Below are 27,597 nucleotides of genomic sequence, written 5' to 3'. Positions count from 1 at the left end.
GATATGGTTCTGAGCAACAAAATGCAGCTTGGCTATAGTTCATTTACGTTAGTCCATGGTTTCGAGAAGAGGGTAGGGGCAAAGGGCCAGGTGGCCGAGGAGATAGCATTCCGTGTCCCCTGATTCTGTTCTGCCAAATCAAAATCAAAATCCGAAAAGTGGGTAATCCAGGTTACTCTAGCAACAACGTATCCCCTGGTCATGTTCATTACACAACAAGAATCTCAAGGTGCGAACGTGAGCTTGCGTGGTCTTATATCAATATGTATCTGGCCATAACTTCAAGGCAAATTCATGTTCGCTCAAGCTACCTCCGGATAAGCTCCTGAGTCTCTGCCAAAATTGCCTTCTGTTTCCCACTCTCAACGGGCGCGAGCTATAATGCCATGCGGAGTACCCGGTTTCTTCATCCTCTATCCCTGTCGATGCTTGGAAGCATCCCATTTGTTCTAGATGGTTAGGGTCTTCGGTTGGTGTACTGTCGCCTGTCAATAAAGCTTCAACAAATTCATGTGAAACTTTACTAACTTTGCCATCAGCACAACTAGAGGATTCTTGGCCTAAGCAACTTCCAAGACTTAGCTCCTTCGCGGAATTTCGAAAGTCTAAAGTTGGAGGAAAAAATGCATTAGCATTCAAGAAAACAAAACCCAAGGACTTCTTAAAAAACTGTTGACCAAAACCCGCCCCCCCCTCCCTCTTTTGTGGAAAAAGCCCATTTTAAAACGCGAACCAAACGCAGCATAAACAAGCGTGTACGACCGATTTTGGTTTTATTTCTTTTACGGCATTAAGAATTGCCCCATCGACACAGGTTCGAAGCCATCGCCAGACGATATTAATCAACGCATTGTCGTACAGAGGGCGAAATTGAAGTTCGCACTTTCGAAAGGGACGATCCCCATTCGAGCATAGCTTGCTCGCGTTCTAAAGCCGCGTGTACTACAACCATTGGATGGCTTCCATATATTTTTCATAAAATCCAAAACAGGCGAAAGAAAAGAAACAAAAGGTATTTAGAAATAAAATTCGGATTCGATAATTTGATTAACTTTTTCTAGAATTTATGCCAAAATCCCAGTATTTTTTTTTTTAATATGTATGTTGGGCAAGTGAAGGAGACTCGAGAGCAAGATAAGAACAAATGCAATTGAGACTGAGAACAATCAATCTTTCAATCATACAGCTGCGATTCCCCCCGCAACAAGGACTAAACTCCAAAAACAAAAACCCAAAAGAAAAATATGAAAAGAAAAAAAAAAGAAGACAAAAAATTCTATTTAGTGCCCATTTTTCTTTCTCCTAATACGATCAATCCCCACGTCACCAGCCAAAAAATACACACACACAAATTAAAAAAGAAAAGTATTTTTGAACAATTTTCTATATTCTGAGAAAAATATGACAAACAGTAATTTTTCACTTTCCTACGGCGTCCGGCCCAGATCCCGATCCTGGTATCTATCTTGCACTTCGCGTTCCCGTCGACGCCGTTGCCGCAGACTTCCGGCGGCCGGAGCGGTCGCTCCGATTCCGCCGCAGAGTGACTCGGATTCCAACTCGTCGTCTTCAAGCCTCCGCCCTTCACCTTCGTGTCCACTCCGATCTTCAAGGCCAGCCCGCTCTTGCTCTTCAGGCCCGACTTCAGCGTGCTCGCGGAACCGCTGTCCACTTGCTGGCCGTTGCTCTCGATCGACGTCTTCAACACCGTCGTGTTCTTCTTCCCGTGCACGAAGGACGGGATCGTCGCGTCGCCCAAGTCAACGACGCCGTCGGCGCTGAGGACCGACACCGAAATCGAGCTGCAGATGTGCACGAGCTTGCTATTGGGGTTCCGAGCGAAGACCGTGAGGTCGAACTTGGAGCTGAGAGTGGAGGACGAAGAGGTGATGTTAATGTAGGAGACTCTGAGGGAGGTGACGGTGAAAGTCGGGCGGTGGGGGCGGTAGAGGACGTAGAAGGAGGCGGCGGCAGCAACGATGAGGAGGAGGACGAGGAGGGCGACGGTGGTCCAGAGGCAGCAGCAGCCGCAGCGATGTCGGCGGCTCTTCTTAGGCTGCGGGCGGGAGGCGGAGCGGGAGGCGCCGCCGTAGAGCTGGCCTTTGGCCAACGGCGGCGGATTTGGTGGAGGAGAAAACTCTGTCCGTGATGGTGTTTGAGAGAGAGAGAGAGAGTGATGCGAATTTATTAGTGGTGCGTTTCTAGACCGGTTGGACAAACAGAAGTCCAAACGGAAAGCGAAACGGTGATGCGATTAGATGGTTTTTTTCTATTATTTTAGTATTTTTTATGAGTTAATTTTAAGGGTCGTTTTTGTAATTTTGCTATTTGATGCTTATTAACTTTCCTATTATGATTAGATTTCCTATTATGATTAGGTTTCCAATTCAGATTAGGTAACTTTCTTATTATGATTAGGTTTCCTATTGTAATTAGGTTTAACCCCTATAAAAGGGTGTTTAGGGTTTGTTTTGAAGAGAACATTATTATCATCAATATTGAATTTCGAGATTTTTCTCTCTAAGCAAGGTTTTGCTTGAATTATTCGCGGAACGCTGCGTCAGGTGGTATCAGAGCCTATGGCGACTGGCGGTGGTCTTCGTGACGATGCTCAGGAGACTAGAGCCCCAATCCTTGGGGACGACGCGCTGCAACGTTTGGAGCAGCGTTTAATGGAACGCTTGGATCAACGATTCGATCAAAGTCTTCGTCGTTTCGAAGAACGATTTGACGAGTTAACAGAACGATTCAAAGGTCTCGGCGTTGATGTGAACTGGAATCGGCGGAACGACAGAGGCCCGGGTACAGATCTTGCTCGCGGTGATCCTGTTGATAGGCCTGTTCTTGTCTGTAGGCAGAATAACCCTCTGTTTTTAGAGAGTTCGGAAGAAGAAGAAACTGCAATTTTTGATGAGGAATGTGCTGATTATGGCGACAGACGTCGTCATGGAGGATTTCAAAGAGGATATGATTGGAGACGACGTTACGACGATCGTGAAAGTAACGACTTTAAATTGAAAGTCGATATTCCTTATTTTAATGGAAGTCTGGGCATAGAAGAATTTCTGGATTGGCTTGCTGATATAGATAGATTTATCGACTATATGGAGACTCCTGGTGAGAAAAGGATGCGATTAGTAGCCTGTAGATTAAAGGGGGGTGCGTCTGCATGGTGGGAGAGATTGCAGAATAAGAGGGAGCGAGAAGGGAAAGATAGAGTTCGAACTTGGACTAGAATGAGGAGGCTGCTGAAGCAAGAATTCCTTCCACCCGACTATGAGCAGATTATGTTCCAGCAGTACCAACATTGCCAGCAGGGCAATCGGACTGTTCATGAGTATACGGCCGAATTTATGAGATTGGCGGAGCGGAATAATTTATCCGGAGATGGAGGAACAGCAGGTGGCTAGATATCTTGATGGTTTGAAACCCTTCATTCGAGATAAAATTGGAGTGCAGTTTCTGCAAAATTTAACTGAAGCCAAGAATATGGCGATAAAGGCAAAATTGATGCAGCAAGACAGGGGAAGAAGATGCTACCAAAATTATCGAAGTGGCAGTTCGATAGAGAAGAGCAGTTTCAATAATCGCTTTAACGCAGGGCGAAATCAGGAAGATAAGGCGGTAGAAAAGCACCCTATGAACGAGTTAAGGGATAAGGGAACGCAAGCACAGAAAACTACGAACCCTAACCCTATGCTAAACCAGCCGCGATAAAGTGTTACAGGTGTAATCATCAGCCTGGGCACTGTTCTAATGAATGCCCTCAGAGAAAAACCGTAAACGTAGCAGCGAAAGAAGAGGAGGAAGATGGATATTGCTGTACGCTGGATGGTGAGGACGATGATTTTGAAGATGAAGAAGAGGAGCAAGTAAACTGTGTGGTGCGCAGGATGATGTTGGCCCTAAAACAGGAAGATAATTCGCAGCGCCATCAGTTATTCCGAACCAGGTACACCATTCTGGGAAAGATCTTTGCTGTGGTTATTGAAAGTGAAAGTATGGAGAATATCATTGGGAATGAGGCAGTAAAGAAGCTAGGAATACCCGTGGAGAAGCATCCTAATCCCTATACGTTAGGATGGATTAAATCTAGAGCGGAAAGCATTCAGGTGACTGAACGATGTAAAATTCCATTCTCCATCGGTAAGTATCATGATGAGCTGTATTGTGATGTAATAGACATGGATATATGTCATGTGTTATTTGGGAGGTTGTGGCAATTTGATGTAGATGCTCAACATTCGGGAAGAAGCAATCAGTATAACCTTGTGAAGGATGGAGTGAAGTATACGTTGCTGCCATTAAAGAACAAAGGAAAACAAGCTGCTGAAAATAATTTCCTTACCCTTACGAGGAAATTTAAAGCTGAGGTTAAGAAGACCCGACAGATTCACGTGCTGGTCGTGAAACAAGCAATTGAGACTGAGGTTGAATTATAAGTGGAGGAGCAACCGGAAGCAATCAGGCCTTTATTGAAGGAATTTAGCGAACTGATTCCTCAAGAGATTCCAGATGGGTTGCCACCTATGCGCGATATTCAACACCATATAGAATTAATTTCTGGTGCTAGTCTGCCTAATTTACTACACTACAGGATAAGTCCTAAAGAGAGCGAGATTCTAAAAGAGAAGGTGGAGGAGTTGTTGCAAAAGGGACACATTCAAAATAGCATGAGCCCATGTGCTGTTCCGGCCTTGTTGACTCCTAAGAAATATGGGAGTTGGCGGATGTGTGTAGATGGCAGGGTCATTAATAAGATAACCGCGGGTTACAAGTTTCCAATTCCGAGATTAGATGACATGCTAGATAGGTTGCACGGTACTAAGTGGTTTTCGAAGCTAGATTTGAAGAATGGGTACCATCAGATTCGGATTCGGCCTAGAGATGAGTGGAAGACAGCTTTCAAAACAAAGGAGGAGTTGTACGAAAGGTTGGTGATGCCTTTCGGACTTTCCAATGCTCCAAGCACTTTCATGAGGCTTATGAATGAGGTTCTGAAATCTTTTATTGACAAATTTGTTGTAGTTTATTTTGATGATATCCTGATTTATAGTAAGACTGAAGAGGATCATCTGATGCATTTAAGGGAGGTGTTGATAGCCTTACAAATTAATAAGTTGTATATTAATCTTAAGAAGTGCAGTTTTTTAACTAATAAGCTGTTATTCTTGGGGTTTATTATTACTGCTGAAGGAATAGAGGTAGATGAAACGAAGGTAAGAGCAATCAGAGAGTGGCTGACTCCTAAAACAGTTTCTGATGTTAGGAGTTTTCATGGGTTGGCTACTTTTTATCGGCGATTTATTAAGAATTTTAGTACTATCGCAGCCCCAATTACTGTATGAAGAAAGGTAAATTTTTATGGGGAGAGGAAGCTGAGAATAGTTTTGCTATTTTAAAGGAGAAGTTATGTACTGCACCTGTTCTTGCTTTACCTGATTTTGATAAACCGTTTGAAGTGGACTGTGATGCTAGTGGAGTGGGTATAGGAGTTGTTTTATCTCAAGAGCGCAGATCGGTTTGCTATTTTAATGAGAAGCTCAGTGACGCAAGGCAGAAGTGGAGCACTTATGATAAAGAATTATATTCTGTCATAAGGGCTTTGAAGACTTGGGAGCATTATCTTATTGGGAAAGAATTCGTCCTTTATTCTGATCATGAAGCTTTGAAGTATTTGAATAGTCAAAAGAGGATTAGCAAAGATATGCATGCGCGATGGTGTCAATTTTTGCAAAAATTTCCTTTCAGATTACAGCATAAGTCAGGTGTGCATAATGTTGTAGCAGATGCATTGAGTAGGAGAGCTGGCTTGTTGATTACGTTGAGCCAGGAAATTCTAGGGTTCAAGCAATTGAAAAATTGTTATGCAGATGATGCTGATTTTGGGCAAATTTGGGAGTCATGTGCTGCTGGTCCTGTACAAGAATTTTATGTGCAGGATGGTTATATGATGCGTGGCAATCAGCTTTGCCTTCCTCGGACATCATTACGAGAGAAGGTAATTCGCGATTTACATGATGGTGGATTAGCTGCACATCTAGGTCGTGATAAAACTATTGCTGCAGTCCGGGAGAGATTTTACTGGCCCCAGTTGCGTAGAGATGTCAGTAGGTACGTATAAAAGTGTTATGTTTGCCAGACTGCTAAGGGTCAATCTAAGAATACAGGTCTGTATATGCCTTTACCTGTTCCTAACAATATATGGGAAGATCTGTCCATGGATTTTGTGCTTGGTTTACCACGGACACAAAGAGGCGTGGATTCTGTTTTCGTTGTGGTTGACAGATTTTTCAAGATGGCGCACTTCATTCCTTGTAGGAAAACTTCTGATGCAGTAAGTGTGGCCAGATTATTCTTTAAGGAAGTGGTTCGTTTGCATGGTGTGCCCAAATCTATTACCTCAGATAGGGATAGTAAATTTCTAGGGCATTTTTTGCGGACTTTATGGAAACTGTTTGATTCATCTTTGAATTTCAGTAGCACTGCTCACCCGCAGACTGATGGGCAAACAGAGGTGGTTAATAGAACTCTAGGAAACTTGATTCGAAGCATTTGTGGAGATAAGCCGAAGCAATGGGATGTTGCTTTATCACAAGCAGAGTTTGCTTATAATAATGCAGTTCATAGTTCTATTGGCAGGTCACCTTTTTCTGTTGTTTATACAAAGGCGCCTCAGCATACTCTGGGATTTGGTACAGTTGCCTAAGCAAGCGGATAAAAGTGTAACAGCGGATCATATGGCTAAACAGATTGTGGAAGTGCATCATGAAGTCAAACAGAAGCTGAAGGAAGCTAATCAGAAGTATAAAACTGCAGCAGACAAACACAGGCGGAAGCAGATGTTTGCGGTAGGTAATCAAGTCATGGTTTTTCTTTGTAAAGAGCGATTACCAGCTGGATCTTACAGTAAATTCCAGCCAAAGAAGTATGGACCTTACGCTATCAGCAAGAAGATCAACGATAATGCTTATGTTATAGACCTTCCACATAGCATGGGCATATCCAACACTTTTAATGTTGCTGATTTGTCACTGTTTCACGAGTCCACAGAGCCGTTATATCCAGATCCTGATTTTAACTCGAGGACGAGTTCTTTTTAAGTGGAGGAGAATGATGCGGAATTTATTAGTGGTGCGTTTCTGGACCGATTGGACAAACAGAAGTCCAAATGGAAAGTGAAACGGTGATGCGATTAGATGGTTTTTTTTTCTATTATTTTAGTATTTTTTATGAGTTAATTTTAAGGGTCGTTTTTGTAATTTTGCTATTTGATACTTATTAACTTTCCTATTATGATTCCCTTACCAAAAAAAAAACTTTCCTATTATGATTAGATTTCCTATTATGATTAGGTTTTCAATTCAGATTAGGTAACTTTCCTATTATGATTAGGTTTCCTATTGTAATTAGGTTTAACCCCTATAAAAGGGTGTTTAGGGTTTGTTTTGAAGAGAACATTATTATCATCAATATTGAATTTCGAGATTTTTCTCTCTAAACAAGATTTTGCTTGAATTATTCGCGGAACGCTGCGTCAGAGAGAGAGGAGACAAGAGGGAGGCAGTGAGAGAGAGAAAGCTGTAAACCAGTGAGCGGGGGATTATATACTTCACTCAAGCAAGAGAGCGCGTGTTGACGTTTTCGTTTTTGTGAATTCCTGCAATTTCAGAAAATTCGTATTTTTAGGATTGAATTATATATGGTAAAATAAAAGGCACAGCTCATTTTACTTTTGTTTTCTACCGCCGAAAATCTAATTCTCTCACAGAAATATTTTCCACAATGCATGGCAATGATTCGGCATTTTTCTTTAGTTGCGAGAGAGAGATAGTATTAAAGATGCGAATATGAAATTGAGAGCTACATTTTCCGTTGAGGAAAATCTTCTCTTCAATTGTGCTTGGGAGCGGTGGGTTCTTTGTGGATATCATCCACGTGCAAAATCGACTTAATTCAGAAGCGGGTGACGTCCATATTCGTAACTCGTCAATCGAACGCGTGATCAAGAAATAAGACGCGGAATTGATCTTGATAACTGTCATGGACTGCCTTATCGAGAAGTTCAGATCAATTTCTTTGTTGCCATGATGATTTAACTTAGGCCAACAAATAAGATTTGAATGACTAGTTTAATCTACAGGGAAAGAAATTAGGTAGAAAAAAACTTGGCAGCTTGGGCCGTTAGGACGCGTTGGATAACGTTTCTATTTCTCTATTTTTTCGTTCTTTTGTTCACCGGAACAAAAAACCGTTTGTGTATGTCAATTAAGTTTTCTACTCCCCGGAATAGAACAGTGGCAAGGGAATAGATTGGGAACAGCAACAAGAAGTAAAAAAAATTTGCTTTTTTATTCCCGGGAACAATTTGTGAAACAAGGTCATTTTCTCTTCTTTTTCCCCTTCCTTCTTCTTCCTCCTCTAGCCGGTCACTTAACCATGGCGAGGCCGACCTTGCGGTGGTTGGGAGAGGTTGATCCCGTCGGCCCTCGTCTTTGGCCGGTCTCCGGCCATCGCCGAGGCCTGATGACCAGCGAGGAGAAAGAAGAAGGGAGGAAAAAAAGAAACGGAAAAAAAAAAGAAAAAATTTTAAAAAAAATCTTAGAAAATTATTAAAAATTAAAAAATTCCATGTCACTAAAATATTTTAGGGTCGTACCAAATGCATTTCTACTCTTTTTCTATTCCGAAAATAAAAATTTTATGCAGTTATCAATATGTTTTTCTGCTAAGAACTTGTCTAGGAAATAGAAATAGAAAAAAACTATTTCCAAATAGAAATTGTTCCCGAGAACAAAATTGTTACTAAACACACCCTTAGAGTCGGAATTTCCAATTTAGGTAGAAGCGTTAAGTATTATCATATACTTTTATTAGTCTATAGGAAAAATTACCAAAAAAGTCATAAACATGTTACAATTGTGCCAATTCAGTCATAAATCTTTTTTTTTACCAATTGAATATTAATACTTCGGCGTTTGTGCCAATTCAGTCCATCCGGCTAGCAATCGCTGGCATGGATACCAATCGTCCTACGTGATGCTGTTAGCGCTAACATGGACATTTTTAAATAACATTTTACTAATTTTTTTTGTTTTTTCTATTCCTTCTTTTGGGGGGGGGGCCTAAGGGCCGACCAAGGTCGTCGGTCAACCCTCGCTAGCATTGGGCGAGGGCGTCACAGCCCTCATCGGCTCTAGGTGAGAGCCACAACGCCCTTGTTGGGCACTAGGCGAGGGCTCACGGCCCAGGTTGTGGCCGACAAGGACGTCGTGACCCTCGTCCAATGCCCTTGCCGGCCACAGCAAGGGCATTGTGGCCCTCGCTCAAATCTAGCGAGGAAAATATTTAATGTAATCTTTATATTATATGAAAATGATTAAAAATTTATGGATCACATTGAACATTGGACCAAAATTAAGAAACCGCATTGAATAAATTAAAAGTTCGGGGATGACATTGCTCATTAAGCCAAAGTGTAAGGGCTACATTAAAAAAATTAAAAATTAAGAGACAACATTGGACATTGAACCAAAGTTTATTAGCCATTTGTGTTATTTTCACTAATTTAAATGAGCTTGTTTACTTACACTTAATCAATTCAAAGTATTATTTAATTTTTATGTCGAGGAAAAAATGTCATATAAGCCGCGGACGTAAAAAAAATAAAATCAAATGGCGAAACTCAAGTGAATAGCAAAAACTAAGGGTGCGAATGATAACCATTCTCTTCCAGAAATCAATTTCTGGCCAGAAATAGATCTTTATATTTATATTCCATGGACGAGTTTCTGACCCAAAATATGCGTTTGATAACGACATAAAATTTCTATTTCTGAAATAGAAATTCGTTTAATAACAACATAAAATTTCTCCCTTCCGAGAGGCTGATGAGCGAGAGGCGGTGGACGACGGGCAATGGCGGGAGGCGGGTGGCGGCGGGAGGTGGCCGGCATTGGGCAACGGCGGAGGACGGCGATGGGAGGCGGCCGGCGGCAGAGGATGACGATCGGAGGTGGTCGACGGCAAGAGGTAGCCGACATTGGGTGGCCTAGGAGAACGACGACGGGAGGCAACCGGCGGCGGAGGATGACGACGAGAGGCGGCCGGCAGCGAGAGGTGGCCAACATTGGACGGCCGAGGAGGACGGCGACAGGAGGCGGTCGGCAGCAAGAGGTGCCCGATACTGGGCAGCTGAGGAGGAGGGCAACCGGCGGCGGAGGATGACGACGGGAGGCGGCCGGCGGCGAGAGGTGGCTGGCACTGGGCGGCGGAGGAGGAGGGCGGCCAGCGACGGAGGATGACAACGGGAGGTGGCCGGCGGCGAGAGGTGGCCGGCACTAGGCGGTGGAGGAGGACGGCGACCGGCGGCGAAGGATGATGACGAGAGGCGATCGGCGACGAGAGGCGATCGGCGACGAGAGGCGATCGGCGACGAGAGGTGGCCGATTGAGAGTGGCGGAGAAGGACAGAATCTAGCAAGGGCGAAGACGACGAGAGAGAGGCCTACGGCGAAGGAGGACGACAACAGGAGACAGCCGACAGGTGGGCGGTGGTAGAAGGTGAGCGATGTTGGGCGGCGGCGACGGGAGGTGGGTGATGTTGGGCAGCGGCAAGAGGCGGGCGGCGATGGGAGGTGGCCGGTGTTGGGCAACAACGGGAGGCGACGGAGGACGACCAAAGGCAGCCAACGACAGTCGACGGTGAGAGGCGGCCGGCGTTGGACGACGGAGAAAGGTAGACGACAAGAGGTAGCCGGTGGCGGACGGCGATAAACGACGACCGACAGGTGGCGGAGGACAACGGCCAGCGGTGGTGGGAGGTGACTGGCTGCGATGGTGGAGTGATAGGTGGGCGGCCAGCTAGTAATAAGGGCAAGTGATGAGAAGAGTTTTTATTTCTTATTTCTGTTCCATAAATATAAAAGTAAAAAAAAATTACTTCTGATTTCTGTTCCAAACCTATTTTTAGAGTATAAATTTATTTTAGAAATAGAAAAATGAAATTGCGTTACCAAATGAATTTCTGTTTTAAACCTGCTCTTGAGAGCAGAAAAATAGAAAAACAGAGAAATAGAATGGTTATCATGCACGCCCTAAAAGTCATTCGAAACGGGGGTGCAATTTGCTAATATCATTGTTGGATTAAGCCCTAATTCATTTTGTAAGAAAACCAGTGCAATCAATCAAAGACAAAAAAAAAAAATAGAGTTAGTTGTCAAATTCATGGCGCAAGTTGCCAAAGTGCTCACGTGCAAGCCACTCCATCGAGATTTTGTATGCACATGCTCCACGCTGAGCTTTCCGCTAATCTGCTATGTATTCATTTTTCTGGACTTTCTTGTTCTCTTTCTAAGAAATTATCAAGATTGATTGGCTTCAAGGTGAGAAGCGGATCGGACATGGTTGGTTATCGGTCCGTGAAATTGGGAATCAACCCCATTCATCCAGGAACCGGCGGTATTATATTTTTAAATATTTTATTTTCTTTCTCAAAAGTTCCTAAATATATTGAAATTTACTTTGGTGTAGGATGAAACTACTATTCACTAGAAATTATCAGTAAAAGAAGAGGTTGCTTCCACAAATAATCCTTACTTTTTGCTCTTGTTGAATAAAAAAACAAACAAATAATACACTCTAAGGCCGGTCGCCGGTTTGGTTTGGTCAATTTCGTCGGTTCGGTTCCTCTCTAGGACCTAGAAACCAGACTAGTTATTCCCTGTTTTGAAAATTTGGAATCAAGAACCACCCAGAGCTGTTTGGTTGATGTATCATTGTATCTCACATCTTTTTAATAGAAACTTGATTTTCACTTTATGAAAATTTGCAAGGGCTACCATGTAATTTCGTTTCTCAATCATTCTTTCTTACTAAAAAGTACAACAAGCAATTTTCCACGCTAAGTTTTGAGGGTAACACATTTAAAAGCTTTTTAAAATACTCTATTTTCACAAAATTTCGAAAAAAAATACTAATTACAATTCTATTAAATTATTAAAAAGTTTTGAAGGACTCTGCACCCCAATATTCTATCTATGTGATTTTGAGATTATTTAAGGTATTTGAAGTTAAATGATAATTGAATATTGAGCAGGACGAGAAAAGTCCAAATAACAAAATTACTCTAAATTATATGCTAGACATTGACGTTAACCAGAAAATACTCTTGAGAAATTATTTGCTCAATGATATTTATTAAAACAAATTATGCCGCCCCAAAATCAAGTTCTGGCTTACGGGGGCTTACAAGGTATTTGTGATTATAATTAAAAAAGTATAATCTTGAAAATAACCGTGTTACGAGACAAATCAGTTGATCATTGTTTAGTTGCTTAACCATACATTTGAGCACTCTTTAAAGAATAAATCTTTTTTTTTCTCTTTTTGAAAAAATTTCGAACGGCAAAATTTTCTTAGTCCCGTCACAACCCTTTTTTTCCGACAAAAGAAAAAAATAATTTTTCACTTGATTACATAAATATTCTAATTTCTCTAAGTCTTATTATTCTCCGGGAAAAAGGTGTCAAAAACCCTAAGTTATGTTCATTGTGATATATTTGCCTAAAATTTATATCCGTGTGACATATTTATTTCAATTTTTTTGTGACACCAAATATTTTAAATATGTATCCGCACGACACATTTACTTCAAAATATGGGGTGAATTTGGGGTAAACGTGCCTCATGAGCACAAATTTAGGGTAAATATGTCAAATCGGTATGAGTTGGAGGTATAAGTGCAATATGAATACAAATGTTGGATTTTTTTATAAATCACAAAAAAAGAGGGTTTAGAGTAAATGTATAGCTGAGGGTTTTTGGTGTCTTCGTCCCTGTTCTCCCCTGTTAAAAGGATCGAGTCACTTTTCTGAAGAGCATTTTTCGCTGTTTCTCCTGATCGATCGCCGATCGATCAGCCAATCTTTGGTCGCCGATGGAGTTCGCGACTGGCAATCAAAGCCTCGCGCCTGGCGATCAAAGCCTCGCGCCGGTGCCGGTGCCGGGCGATCAAACCTTCGCGCCGGGCGATCAAACCCTCGCGACTGGCGATGAAAGCCTCGGCGAGCCTGGTGATCAAACCCTCGCGCCTGGCGATCAAAGCCGCGCGCCGGGCGATCAAACGCTCGGCGAGCCTGAAGATCATACCCTCGCGCCTGGCGATCAAAGCCTCGCGACTGGCGATCAAAGCCTCAGCGAGCCTGGCGATCAAACCCTCGCGCCTCGCGATCAAAGCCTCGGCGATCAAACCCTCGCGCCTCGTGATCAAAGCCTCGCGACTGGCGATCAAAGCCTCGCCGAGCCTGGCGATCAAAGCCTCGTGCCAATGTGTATTTGCTCGAATCCGCGCCTCTATCCTCATTTTCGAAATATGTTGTTACTAAAATTGTTAGAAAGTACCACCCGCCTGGGTCGCAAAAGGTTGAGTGTTCGAATCCCGGGCGCCGCAGGGCGAATTGAGTAAATGTGGCGTTTCATACGCCGTAGTCTCCATCCTCGGTCCTCAGAGTAGTGGTGCGCATTTGCATTTCATCTTCATGTTTTTTTTTCTTTTGCAGTTTCAATCTTATTTATTCTTTTGTATGAGTATGACATGGCAGGGAAGAGCACGTTGCTTAATCATCTCTTCGGCACCAAGTTTAAGATGATGGATTATTCAGTAGGGAGGCATGTCTACAACCTCACTCTAATGGAATTTGAGATTTGGATTCGGAAAGTCTAAAAACGGTTTCATATTTTTCCAGGTCTCAAACCACCATGGGGATGTGGATGGCTAAAGCTGCTGGTATGGAACCATTTACTTTGATTTTGGACGTGGAGGGAAGTGACAGTTTTGAAAGAGGAGAGGTGTATTTGCTTTTCCACTTTTGTATGTCTGCTTATCTTACCAACCCAGAAGGTTGATTTGTGTGTATCTAATCCTCATTTTTATTCAGGACGATGCTGCTTTTGAAAAGCAGATTGCTCTTTTCGCTTTGGCCATCTCCGATGTAGTCATCATAAACATGTGAGGCTTTTGCTGTGCTCTAGCGAGATATTGTTGTCTTAGTATTTTCCTAGTGCCCTTTTTACACATCTTTTTTTGTAGGTGGTGTCATGATATTGGCCGTGATCAAGCTGCCAGCTCGCCTCTTCTGAAAATTGTATTCCAGGTATTTCTTGTCCTCTTGAGTTAAGATAAGCTACATGTTTAGTTCCAAGAGTTAATGATAAAGTTGTGACTCTTCTTGAAGGTCATGATGCGATTGTTTAGCCCTCGGAGAACAACTCTGTTGTTCATCATACGGGATAAAACAAGGGTTGGTACCTATACTTAATCATGTTTCCATTTTGGATTGTGATGGTTTTTATCTGCTCTTTGATTTTTCTTTTTATCCAGACTCCTCCGAGATATATTGAAAATCGCTTGAGAGAAGATGTGCAGAAGGTGAGGGTTGTTGCATTTCCTTTGGAAAATCGACTTTGTAAAGTTGTTCCTGGTTTCATTTAGTATTTTCCTGCAGATATGGGACAAGGTTCCTAAGCCACAAGCACACAAGGAAACTCCTCTCAGTGATTTTTTTAATGTAGGTGCTTTGATGCTTGTATGAGTTCCTCTCGATAATTTGCTTTCGCCGTTAATTGTTGCAATGAAGTTCGTCCTAATGAATCTCTTCTGCTGTTCAGGTTGAGGTTGTTGCTCTCTCTAATTATGAACGCAAGGAACAGCAATTTAAAGAGGAGGTATACCTACCTTGCACCGCATGGAAGCATGTTTGGATCTTGAGTGCAATTGCCTAATTTTTATGTCGGCTTTGTTGTTGTGTTTGGACAAGATTTTCAAATGCTGCAGTGGGCGCCCATTCCTTCACATAAATCCTGTACTGGAGTACTGTTTAAAACGAATATTGGTCCTCATATGCATAAGTATTGGAATATCTGTGGAAATGCCACTCATCATTGACAGCTATTTCTTATTTTCTTGGGGCTTATCATTGCTCAATCATCATTATCGAGTTTGGTGATTTTCACTACTCCTCTGTTCCCATTCTTAATCAATTATAGTTTGAGATGTGTTATGTATCCATCTCATCTTCTTGTGCTCTATTGTGGAATTTGGAGCATTGGTTGCCAAATAGATTATACTTTTCATCTGTACTAATTTTTTGCCATATGGTTGAATTTCCTTGGACGAACAGGTGGCCAGCCTTAGACAGCGGTTCTTCCATTCTATTGCACCTGGTGGGCTCGCCGGAGATTGAAGGGGAGCAGTTCCTGCTTCAGGATTTTCTTTTAGTGCTCAGCAGATGTGGAAGGTCATTAAGGAGGATAGGGACCTTGACTTGCCTGCACACATGGTGAGAGTTAATTAATCGAAAGGCCACTATATATATTGTTGATAATGAGAATGCTAATGTACACATCATACTATCCGTGTTAAGGTCATGGTTGCTACCGTACGATGTGAAGAAATTGCCGACAAAAAATATTACAGTTTTACTGAAAATAAGGTATTGATCTGGTTCTTGCTGGACATTAAACTTGCTTGTCTGTTTCACTATTTTGAGATGCAAGTAGATGCATTTTATCTCACATTTTAAGATCGGGCGAACCCTTCTGAACATGTTAGGATTGGCATTTGATTGAAGAGGCTTCGCAGTTGGGACCAGTTCCTGGTTTTGGAAAGAAACTCGGTTCAATTCTTGAGGCTTGTTTATCGGGGTAAGATAAGTAATTTTATCTGATGAATTACAGATGGTGGTGCAGCAACTGGCTTTTATGTTTATTAAATAATGCAAGTACATTAAGGTTATCCAGCGCAATCGGCTTCATGTTCTTACTTCTAAGAATGTTGTTTCTTTAAGTTGTTCCTGGCTTACGTGAAGTGGGGGCAGTAGGAGCATTTTCTTTTCTTGGAACGAGTGCATTTTTTAAAGAGAAAACACAAAGGAAACCTCGTTTTTTTTTAAGTTTATATTGTTTAATTTTAGGTTGCACGAGTTTGCTTCTGTGATATATCTACTAGCTGGTTGTTGAGGTTTAGCCTGAGTAGATGAGATAATAGCTGTTGAGGTCTAGCCTGTGTTGGTGAGATACAGCTATTCTGTTCAAGTGATCATTCCAATTTGGAAATGGCCCCTTCATTCACAATCTGAGTATTATTTCAACTGGTTGTTCAATGGTTGCTTTCGAGCAATCATCTTCTCCTGATAGTAGGAGAGGAATGGCTAGTTACAGTGTAGCAGTTGCCTAGCTGATGGCTTAGCTTAAGTTGGCCTTCTGTTTGTGATGTTTCCTTGTTTTATTTTTGGGTGAAGATTATGTTCTGTCAGGGTTAGAAATTTGTCTATCACTATAAGTACGTTTTATTTATAAAGTTTCTTGTGCTCCTTATTAGGTATGAATCAGAGGCCATATATTTTGACGAGAATGTTAGATCTTCGAAGCGGAAGCAGCTTGTAGAAAAAATACTTCAAGTAAGAAGTTATGGGACGTTTTTTCTTGCTTAAAGTGCATGATTTTTTGGGTTCTATTGTATGACTACCACTTCAAGCTGCTTGTAACGTGGAAATATTTTCCCTTTTTGACACATTTTTATTTCAGTCATGATGTTTTCATTTGAAGTTAAGCTTACACAGAGAGACCGTCTGTTGAGGATATCTTATCATATGTTGCTGATCCTGTTTTTGTGTGAATCGTCAGCTTGTACAACCGGCTTTCCAATCTGTTCTTGAACGTATTGGGTGGGAAACTGTAGATAAGTTCAAGGAAGCATTTGAAAAGGCTTTGATCGGACAGGAAGTGTTTTGTGTGGCTGCTCATGACTGCACTCAGTCTTATATGGCTCAATTTGACGAAGGATGCGCAGGTACAGCAACTTGTAATGCCCTCGTTTGGCCTAATGTTGTAAAGTTAATGCTCTGAAAAAGTAGGCCAAGAATGAAGGTTTGTCGTTGTGCTTTGTCTTGTAACTAAGCTCTCTTTTGGTTCTTTGACTCTTTTTGTCATTGCATTTGCACTCCCTTGGTGACCTATGAGTTGTTTTACTTGTATCTATCAGAAATGAAGGTTTGTGTCTGAGACTGGAGGCTGATGTGAAAATATGGTCTTGTTGGTAAATAACACTCGGGGCATTTAGGAAACTATTTGTAGGTTCATGCCATGCTTTACTTTGGACTTGTTATTAGAGGAATATTACCACTGACTGTATGGATAAGTTTCACATCATACTTTGAACAGATGCCGTAATTGAACAAGCCAAATGGGATACATCTAGAGAACGGGAGAAGCTGCAGCATAACATTGATGCCCATGTTGCTTCAGTCCGTGCTGCCAAGCTCTCTGAGCTTACAGAAGCATCTAAGGTAGCATAATGAACAGAGATATTTCTTCTTCTCTCGAGCTTCTCTTTACGGATGGAGGGCTTTTCCCCCTTTCACTTAATGGTGGTTGATGGGATCTGCACAAATTTTTTTACATTTGTACAGGCACAACTGAATGAAGCTCTGTCTAAACCAGTGGAAGCTCTTTTGGATGGAGCTAATAGTGAAACCTGGTCGACTATCAGGATAGTTCTTGCGCGTGAGACCGAATCGGCTGTAACTGGGTTTTCTGGTGCCCTTTCTGGTTTAGGCATGATGAACAGAGCAAGGAAAAATTCCTCGCAGGTATAACAGATCATGCAAGGGGAGGAAGGAATCTGAATTAGTCCTCAGACGCATGAGGGACCGGTAGGCACACTCTTTAAGTTTGTGATTTACTCGTTGGTTTGATTCAATACCTCTTGTTATTCTTATGTGCTTCATTTGGTTATCCAGGTTTGTAACAGTGTTCAGCCGTGATATCGACTCTATGCCAAGAGTCTGGACTGGAATTGAACATATTCGAGTAATCAAAAAACTTGCTCATTTGGAGGTATGCAAATTTTATATGCGGTGCAAATATTTTACATGTTTCCCCTGTTGCTTGCTTGTGGATTTTTACTGAAATAATTATGATACCTGCAGTCATTGAGGTTGCTCTCTGTATTGGCGGTTGTACGATTGGATGATAGGACGGATGATATTGAGCAAACATTGTCAGTTGATTCGCTGGACCCCCAACCCAGTACCACTGACAAAAGTATTAAAATAGTAGATCTCTTGTCAGTTTAGGCCCATTGTCCATTCTAGTTTCAATGGTATTATTTTCTGAGAGCATTTATATACTGTTAAATTGTAGATTTCTTTGTCAAACACACTCATCACACCTCTTCAATGCAAGACATTGTGGAAGCAATTTAATGAAGACATTCTTTATATTGTTACTGAAGCAATTACTGCTAAGGTACGTTACCTATATCTTATATTTTGTTTAATAGTGCAAAGTTATTTAATTATTTGCTCTTTTTTCTGTTGGAATTTTCAGGAAGCAAAGAGGGCTGAGGCTAGACGGTTGGCTAAGAGCCAGTGGAAATCCCAGTTGGCAATTTTTGCTTGCGTAGCTTTGGGAGCATGCTGATTAAAAAAACTTCTTTAGATGTGTATATACAAAATTTCGGTTCTCCTGTGAGAATGCCTTACTGTTTTTCCCAACTTGTGACAAGTTACTTCAATTTGCCTGCATGACAGTCTCAATCGCCACGTGAATCTCCTTTGTGGAGGTAACATGAATGCTTTCTTGATGCTCACACCCTATCTTGCTTTGCAAACATGCTCGTACAGATTTATGATATGCATTAGGCGACTATTATCCCATGCTTAGCCTTGATCATACTAGTTTATCCATCAGTTAACTAGTCCAACAAGCAGCTATTTTCATTTTTCTTTTTGGTACTATTAAGAAAAGGGAAGAGAGTTTAAAAAAAGAAAAAAAGAAGAAGAAAAACCCCCCATCATCTGCTTTTGTTTTGTTTTCTAGATGTGACTATCATTTGTATCATTTTCTCCTTTTGTCCTCCCTTTTGAAAGAACTTTCTTAAGTTCGAGTATTGTCGAGCCTTGGTTTGAAATGAAAAGAAGCAGTTGGGCTTTTCTTTTAGCCACCTAACCACCTCTTTCTTTTCTACTAAAAGAATCTTCTCCTTCTCTATCCATCGCTTTTGTGATACTAAATGTGGGTCTTCATCTGGATGTGAATTTTATCACTTCGAGCAATATCCATGATTTGGTTCTTCAAAACGTTCCAGTTTCCGATACTTCCTCTTCACTTCTTTTTCTTTACTTGAAGCTGGACACTCTTCTTAGACTGAGCTGAGAGATAAAAAATGGGAAAATTACCAAAAAACTCCTAAATCTTTTGCAGTTGTGTCAATTCAGTCCTAAACTTTTTTTTTGGTCAATTCAGTCCTAAACCTTTTTCAAACCAGCCAATTCAGTCTTTTTGGCCGGCCGGCACTGACATGGCGCCGGCCGGCGTCCACGTGACAATATTTTAATATTTTTCTTTTCGAATTTTCATTTGACTATTTTCAAATGATAGTCATATCTAGAAAACAAAACAAAAGCAGATGATGGGGGTTTTTCTTCTTCTTTTTTTCTTTTTTTAAACTCTCTTCCCTTTTCTTAATAGTACCAAAATGAAAATGGCTGCTTGTTAGACTAGTTAACTGATGGATAAACTAGTATGATCAAGGCTAAGCATGGGATAATAGTTGCCTAATGCATATCATAAATCTGTACGAGCATGTTTGCAAAGCAAGATAGGGTGTGAGCATCAAGAAAGCATTCATGTTACCTCCACAAAGGAGATTCACGTGGCGATTGAGACTGTCATGCAGGCAAATTGAAGTAACTTGTCACAAGTTGGGGAAAACAGTAAGGCATTCTCACAGGAGAACCGAAATTTTGTATATACACGTCTAAAGAAGTTTTTTTAATCAGCATGCTCCCAAAGCTACGCAAGCAAAAATTGCCAACTGGGATTTTCACTGGCTCTTAGCCAACCGTCTAGCCTCAGCCCTCTTTGCTTCCTGAAAATTCCAACAGAAAAAAGCAAATAATTAATAACTTTGCACTATTAAACAAAATATAAGATATAGGTAACGTACCTCAGCAGTAATTGCTTTAGTAACAATATAAAGAATGTCTTCATTAAATTGCTTCCACAATGTTGCCACGTGGACGCCGGCCGGCGCCACGTCAGGGCCGGCCGGCCAAAAGGACTGAATTGGCTGGTTTGCAAAAGGTTTAGGACTGAATTTGCACAACTGCAAAATGTTTAGGATTTTTTTGGTAATTTTTCCGGTAAAAAATGGGTATGCAAATGCAGTTGATTTTCATGCTGATGGGAGTACTTGTGCTCTGTCATTTGTTGTCGGTTCACGGTTCTGCAGGTAAAGGTTTGGTTGATTATTGTCTTTGGCTCAATGTGTATTGAGATTGAACTGTGCATGATCACATCGTGTTACCGGTTGGATCGAATGCAGATCCCGATCAAATTCTGTGTATGAGTTGAAATTGAGCATTATTTAAGTTGTCTATGCCGAAGCTCACGTAGTACCTCTTGATGGTTAAAATCACTTCCCGCGTGGAGGAAGCTAAATGTAGCTAAGCAAATTGATAAATTAACAAAATTGGCTCACTATGGTGAGCTTTTATATTCGAGTAATTTGTACGGAAGGTGTCCATCAGAGAGACATGTCCTCCTGCTTCTTGAATACTCCCAATGACTATGACACTCTTTCTCGAGATGTTGTCCATCTTGCTAGTGCTCTTATCCAAGCACGCCTATCATTGGAGTTTCAATGCTAAGCTTACTGTTACGTCAAAATGCACTATTTCCTTCTCTCTCTCTCTATATATATATATATATATATTCTAGGAACATTATCGCCCTTTTGTTATGTAATTCGGTTCATTTTTACCTTCATTCGATGCGCCATCCTAGAGGTCTGCCAGAAATTGCTCCTTTTCCGGGCCCTTTGGCCCCGGCAATTACTCTCTGATCTCATTGGACCGGGTTTTTGCAAAATGCGATTCAAGTGACACCCCTCCACAAAAACCATCCACGAGACCATGTAAATTTCCAAACATGAACAAAACCCGACATGTTTCAATCGCAGTCACCTGATGCTATAATCTAAGTGATGTAGCAAGAAGCTCAGGGATCAAGAATCGAACTCGTCCCGTTCTCTTCGCCACGAGGATCATCACAGTTCACGTGAAACTGTGAATCACCGACAGATGCGAGAGACATTATTAGTATCGACAACAGTTCGGAAATTGCCCATGCTCGATAGTCCATGGTCAGCGAACGAATCAACTGTCGTTTTGCTGAGACTGGTGTGGTTTTTCCAGCACCTTTGCTTGTTACAAGAACGAAAACTACCAAGCCTGCGGTGCTTGTGTCAAAGTGGTGGGGACCTGTGACTCGCTTAGGATCATGGAAAATTATTTAATTATTTCGGGAATAGTTTTGCTTTTGTTTTTGTTTATTTTGCCATAAATGAGTTGGCAGCTTCTTGTCTTTATGTCGTCCAAAGGGATTGGTATGACTTTGAATTGACACATGCTCGGACTTTCCGGAAATTATTATATTATTTCTCATAAATCAATTTACAATAAGGTTTTTTTTTGTCGGACAATTTACAACAAGGTCAGTGATAGTTACATTTTAAAGAAGGAAAAAATGTTTGAAAAATTATAAATTTATTGCAATTGTGTTAATTTAGTTATAAACATTTTAATGTTGCCAATTTAGTCCTAAATATTTTGGCCTTGTGTAAATTCAGTGCTTCCAGCTAATTTTGGTTGGATATTGCTAACGTGGACGTCGGTCGGCCTACATGGCACCGCCTATGCTAATGTGAATAATTTTTAATAATATCTTTTCGATTTTTTTAATAATTTAGTTGTTTTTTTTTCCCTTTCTTCTTCCTTTTACCGATGACCAGCCACCAGCCATGGCTAGGCAGGTTGGCCACGCCTAACCAAGGGTCGCCATCACCCGCCATAGGCGAGGCCTGGCCAAACAAGGGCGAGCCTTGGCGAGGCTTGGGCGACCTTGCCAAGCGTCGCCTTCCCCTAGGCGACATTGGCAAGCCGATTGGCTGAGTAGCTATTGAAGCTGGGACACACCATGAGCTGCTTGAGGCTTTCTAGTTCGTTCAACATCATCTTCCCCCTGCACATCCAAAGCGTTGCTTTCTGATTCGAAAGAATGTTAAAATATTATTAAAATTTGTCCATGTCAGCACCAACGGTACCATGTACGTCGACCGGCATCCACATCAGCAATATCCAGCTAAAATTAGTCGGAAGGATTGAATTGACACTAAATTAAAAGATTTAAGATTAAATTTGCATCAATACAATAGGTTTAGAACTTTTCTAACGCTTTTCCCTTCTAATGAAAGACAAATTCTTTGTTTTTTTTATTAATTTCTTGGACTTAAATCCGAATAAAACTGCCTTTTTCCCCGATTGGTTTCCCAGCTTTACTTGTGACAAGGAACATGCACATGCCTTTATGACGTCTTAATTGCCACGTGAATCTTCTTTCCGAAGGGAACTTGATTGCATTCTCGATGTAATTCTTCTTTCGAGGTGGGTGGAGTCAAAAAGGAGGAAAAGAAATAAGTGATAATCACATCTACAAAATAAAACAAAAGCAGATGATGGGGGGTTTTTCTTTTTAACTCTTTTCCCTTTTCTTAATGGTGCCAAAAAGAAAAAGAAGGGCGCCTGTTGGACTAGTTAACTGATAAACAAACTAGCACGATTAAGGCTAAGCATGGAATTATATTGCCTAATGCATATTAAAATTCTGTACAAGCATCAATACCCATTTCTTTATTTTAGTCATTTTTCTTTTTTTTGGCCTTGCCAACCTAACCCGAATATAAAAAAAAATGGTAGAGAAGTCAGCCATGTCAATAATTAGAAGACATTTAGAGCGTGAATGACAACCATTCTATTTCAGAAATCAATTTCTGGCCAGAAATAGATTTTTCTATTTTTATTCCATGGATGAGTTTCTAAGCAAAAATACACGTTTGATAATGACATAAAATTTTTGTTCCTAAAACAAAAATTTATTTGATAACGGTACAAAATTTCTCTCTCTCAGGCGACCGGCGAGTGGACGGGGGTGGTCAATGGGAGGCGGCGGTGGATTGCGGCGCGGCCAATGCGGAGAGACAGCTGGCATTGGGCAATGGCGGGAGGCGAGCGACTACGGGTGGTGACGAGTGGCGGTGGGAGGTGGTGGCCGGTGGTGGGAGGCGGGCAGCAGCCCACGGCGACAGGCAAATGACGAGAGGTGGCGAAAAGCAGGTGGGTGGCATCAAGAGATGGGCGGTGGCAGGAGTAGGGTGGTGGCGGGCAATGGCCCAAGGCAACCGATGGGAGGCAGCGGACGGCAAGCGGACGGCGGTGGACAGCGAATGGGCGACTGGCTAGTAGTGAGGGCGAGCAATAAGAAGAATTTTTACTTCTCATTTATGTTCTAAACCTATTTCTGAAATCAAAATTTGTTCTAGAAATAGAAAAATAAAATTACATTACCAAACGCATTTATGTTCCAAACCTATTCCCAGAAATAAAAAAAATAAAATAAAACGATTATCATTTCGCAACTTTAGGTACACGAGTATGAAAACTTTTTACTCAATAATGTTGCACTTTCCTAGGACTAAAAGATATTTGTCCCCTAAAATTTCCAGATCTTGATTTGACTAGTTCAAGGGGTCTACAAGATGTCCCCAACATCCGTAGCTTAATTGAATTAATGTGCATGTGGGTCATTGGTCCTTACAATGTAGTTGGTGATGATTTAGTACTGGGACTAATGATGGATCTTGTTGGATATTGGACTTAACGGTGCTGAATGTTTCAGAATAATAACGTGGAATAGAGAAATAATAATTTTGTGTATATTTTGGTATTATAGAAAAGAATATATGAATAGGTTTTAATAGATAACCATATAAGGAAATCAAATTAGATATTCATAATTAAAATTAGATATTAAAAAATAAGAAAAAATATCCTAAATATCTTTAAAAGATATCTAAATATCTCTAACAGCTACAATAAGCTAAAAAGATGACTCGGTGAATTTACCCGAAGAGCAAGCGGAAGAAAAGAAGACAAAAAGAAATAGAGCAAAAAGCACACGAGAAAAAGACATCACGTTGAGGAGCTAAGTTAGCTGACCAATCATGTCCAGGAGTTGAAAAGCAATCTTAGATCCCAGCATTTAATTGGGAAGAATTGGTTAATCTTTATTAAGTAATGGAAAAAGTACAGCTCCTAATAACTTCTGGAGAATCATGCCTGAATCAGTCGAAAAGAGGCCAAGCAAATCCGGCATAGCACCGTTAACCTTTTTTAGTAGTTGAAGAATGATTTATGCGGGTGTCCAATATGGATTTGAAGACAACTGATCCAACATTTGAATTGCACATGCATCTTACTTGAATTACAAGTTGAATGGAATACTTTGTTCATATTAATTTTCTGGGAATCTCATGTATGAATAAACTGAAAAGACGCCAAGCAAATCGGACGTAGCATCCTGACCTATTTCAGTAGTTGAACTATGATTTCTTATCGGGCCTACGATAAAAATTCAAAGATAACCGATTGGATAAAGGAAAGAATAAAGGAAGAGTATCCAGAACAGAATAATCAATCTAGGATAGATTTGATTCATTCAATCTGTTCTAGAATGGCAAGCATATCTCCAACGAGGTTGAAATACGTCGTACCTCTGAGACATCCTGTCACTGTTTCTCCGACCGAACCTCGCGAGGCTTCCCTCATTCGATCGTCGGATCGACCCTGCTTCGATCCATTGCCAATGGGTAATTTGCTCGTATCCGACGCCTCCGATCCTTTTAGTTCTCGTGTTAAAACTTGCTCTTCATACGCTTCTTTATCATGATTGAAGTCTCCGGTTGCAACCACCTCTTTTTATCGCTTTTGGAATCTCTGAATTGCCGTTGGTTTGCGTATAATTAGGTATCCTCGTAACTGTTGTTTGGTCTTAAGGTTCTTCGCTCGTAATGTCGAATTAATGCATCTACTGGTTTTTATGCTATCAGTCAGATGAAGGCGTAGTTAATTATTTAATATTCTAACACTCCTCACGCGTAGTTTAGTCTAGTCTTTTTACCTAGTAATAAGCGTGTACATATATAATTAGAAAGACAAATAGGAAACTCGGGATCTCTAGGTCTGATACAATATGAGATTTTGTGGGATCACCGCTAACTATCCTAAATCTGTACTGAAAGCTGTTAGTTAAATGTTTATTATTTAATATTCTAACACGGCTTAACTGTTTCCTCCCAATTTCTGATCGTGTTTGTTGCTGGGTTAGCTTGGTCTCTGGGAAGGCCAATTGCAAGGGCTGAAAGGTTTTAGGGCTTTATTTCCCTCAATGATAATTTCGGCTCTCGAAAACCCGTGGAAGAGAGCTTTAGTCATTTGATGCTATAAGAGTGACTGTGAAGATTAGGAAGTTTCTTCGCTAGTACCCTTTTGTTTGTGTTGCAAAGGGTAGCTGATGACATTAATCATGGTGTTAGTGTAACAGGATACCAATTTAATCATCTCCCAAGCACTATAAAGATGATTTATAGATTATTGTTGACAGCCGTGTTTCGAGAGATTGACAGGGATTAATGCACTTCCTTCATCATTAGGAGAAATATGTTATCGATAAAATTGTTGAAATAATGAAATCAACCTCTTGGTACTTCTCGCCATTTAGATAGGATCCTAGGTTTTCATTCTCGATTACGAGTTTTTATAGTAGTCTTGTCTCCTCTAGACACAATGTACAGGCTTATCAAGTCACTCTCTTTTTGACTCGCTAATCTGAACAGGTAATCCTGGTGAATGTTCTTCTACTCAACTAATTGATGGAGATGGCACATTTAATGTCGACGGACTGGAAAATTTCATCAAGGAGGTCAAATTGAGGGAATGTGGTCATTCATACGCCGTAGTCTCCATCATGGGTCCTCATATTAGTGGTGTGTATTTACTCCCAATAACTTAGCTTTGGATTTTTCTTCCCTTGCTAGAAATGGATTAGATCAAAACTTTTTGTAAGGTTCTTGTAAGGGCCGTGAAATGATTTCAAGTTGCTCAAATTCAGTTTAATTCTTTTATTTTGTTTCATGTTCATGTATCTTTTCTTTTGCCTTCATAAGAGATTCAAACTTATTCTATTGTTGTGTGTAATATCAAACAGGGAAGAGTACGCTGTTAAATCATCTATTTGGCACCAACTTTAGGGAGATGGATCATTTTAAAGGGAGGCATGACTACAAACCGACTGTTTAGCTCACTCTTATGAAGTATTTGGATTCGGAAAGTGCAAAACCAGTTTGGTGTTTTTCCAGGTCCCAAACCACCAGAGGTATATGGATGGCAACAGCTGCTGGCATGGAACCGTGTACCCTGGTTATGGACTTGGAGGGAACTGGAGAAGGAGAGGTATATTTACTAGATGATTTTACATGGATATATAATAGCTTATTTTGTCTATGTTTAACTACTTATTTTTATCCATAAGTAATTGCAAATTCTATTTTTTTTACATGTTGAAAGATAATTTGTGCATCGGGCAGCTGCTGTATTATCTTTAACTTGCTTTTCCACTTTTGTATGTCTTTGCTCATCTTACCAACCCAGAAGATTGATTTATTGTGTAGCTGATGCTCATTGAAACTCACCTGATTCACACTTGGTTTGAGTAAGCAGCAATTAGCATCCTCACAGCTTCTTAACCAGTGTCATTTTTATTCAGGACAATACTGCTTTTGAAAAGCAGAGTGCACTTTTCGCTTTGGCTGTCTCCGATATAGTGCTCATAAACATGTGAGGCTTTTGCTTTGCTCTAGTGAGATACCGTTTCTGCTGCTGCAATTTTATCTACGAGGTTGTTGTTTTAGTATTTTCCTAGTGCCCTTTTTACACATCTTTTTCGTAGGTGGTGTCATGATATTGGCCGTAAGCAAGCTGCCAGCAAGCCTCTTCTGAAAACTGTATTCCAAGTATTTCTTGTCCTCTTGCGTTAAGATAAGCTAAATGTTTAGTTCTAAGAATTATTAATGATAAACTTGTGACTCTTCTTGAAGGTCATGATGCGATTGCTTAGCCCACGGAGAACAACTCTGTTGTTCGTCATACGGGATAAAACAAGGGTTGGTACCTATATTTAATCACGTTTCCATTTTGGATTGTGATCGTTTTTATCTGCTCTCTGGTTTTTCTTTTTATCCAGACTCCTCCGAGATATCTAGAAAATCGCTTGAGAGAATTTGTGCAGAAGGTGAGGGTTGTTGCATTTCCTTTGGAAAATCGACTTTGTAAAGTTGTTCCTGGTTTCATTTAGTATTTTCCTGCAGATATGGGACGAGGTTCCTAAGCCACAAGCGCACAAGGAAACTCCTCTCAGTGATTTTTTTAATGTAGGTGCTCTGATGCTTGTATAAGTTCCTCTCGATGATTTGCTTTCGCTTCTAATCGTCAAAACGAAGTTCATCCTAATGACTCTCTTCTGCTGTCCAGGTTGAGTTTGTTGCTCTCTCTAATTATGAATACAAGGAAGAGCAATTTAAAGAGGAGGTATACCTACCTTGCACCACATGGCAGCATGTTTGGATCTTGAGTGCGATTGCCCA

General features: G+C 40.9%; 2 protein-coding genes across 2 annotated transcripts in view; both read left to right on the top strand.

Moving 5' to 3' along the window:
* Window positions 1-17,665, top strand: part of LOC115668139 (protein ROOT HAIR DEFECTIVE 3 homolog 1-like) — a 44,604-nt gene extending 26,939 nt beyond the window's left edge. The window contains exons 10-15 of the mRNA XM_056320690.1: window positions 15,422-15,490; window positions 15,610-15,701; window positions 16,378-16,456; window positions 16,683-16,848; window positions 17,220-17,344; window positions 17,468-17,665. Of these exons, the coding sequence (XP_056176665.1) occupies window positions 15,422-15,490; window positions 15,610-15,701; window positions 16,378-16,456; window positions 16,683-16,848; window positions 17,220-17,344; window positions 17,468-17,653 (717 nt within the window). The 3' untranslated portion in view covers window positions 17,654-17,665. The remainder of the gene's footprint in view (window positions 1-15,421; window positions 15,491-15,609; window positions 15,702-16,377; window positions 16,457-16,682; window positions 16,849-17,219; window positions 17,345-17,467) is intronic.
* A 6,946-nt stretch (window positions 17,666-24,611) lies between these two features.
* Window positions 24,612-26,889, top strand: LOC115666597 (protein ROOT HAIR DEFECTIVE 3-like). The gene is made up of 4 exons (XM_056320691.1): window positions 24,612-24,765; window positions 25,792-25,941; window positions 26,163-26,407; window positions 26,721-26,889. The coding sequence occupies exons 1-3, from the start codon at window positions 24,630-24,632 to the stop codon at window positions 26,252-26,254; spliced, it is 378 nt and encodes a 125-aa protein (XP_056176666.1). The 5' UTR covers window positions 24,612-24,629; the 3' UTR covers window positions 26,255-26,407; window positions 26,721-26,889.
* Window positions 26,890-27,597: the final 708 nt, after the last annotated feature.

Source organism: Syzygium oleosum, unplaced genomic scaffold (assembly GCF_021117445.2).
Source record: "Syzygium oleosum isolate NSW1041296 unplaced genomic scaffold, Sole_v2.1 Sole_v2.20, whole genome shotgun sequence".
NCBI lineage: Eukaryota > Viridiplantae > Streptophyta > Magnoliopsida > Myrtales > Myrtaceae > Syzygium > Syzygium oleosum.
Note: the sequence above shows the minus strand (reverse complement) of the source record. Positions and strands in the feature narration are given on the sequence as shown.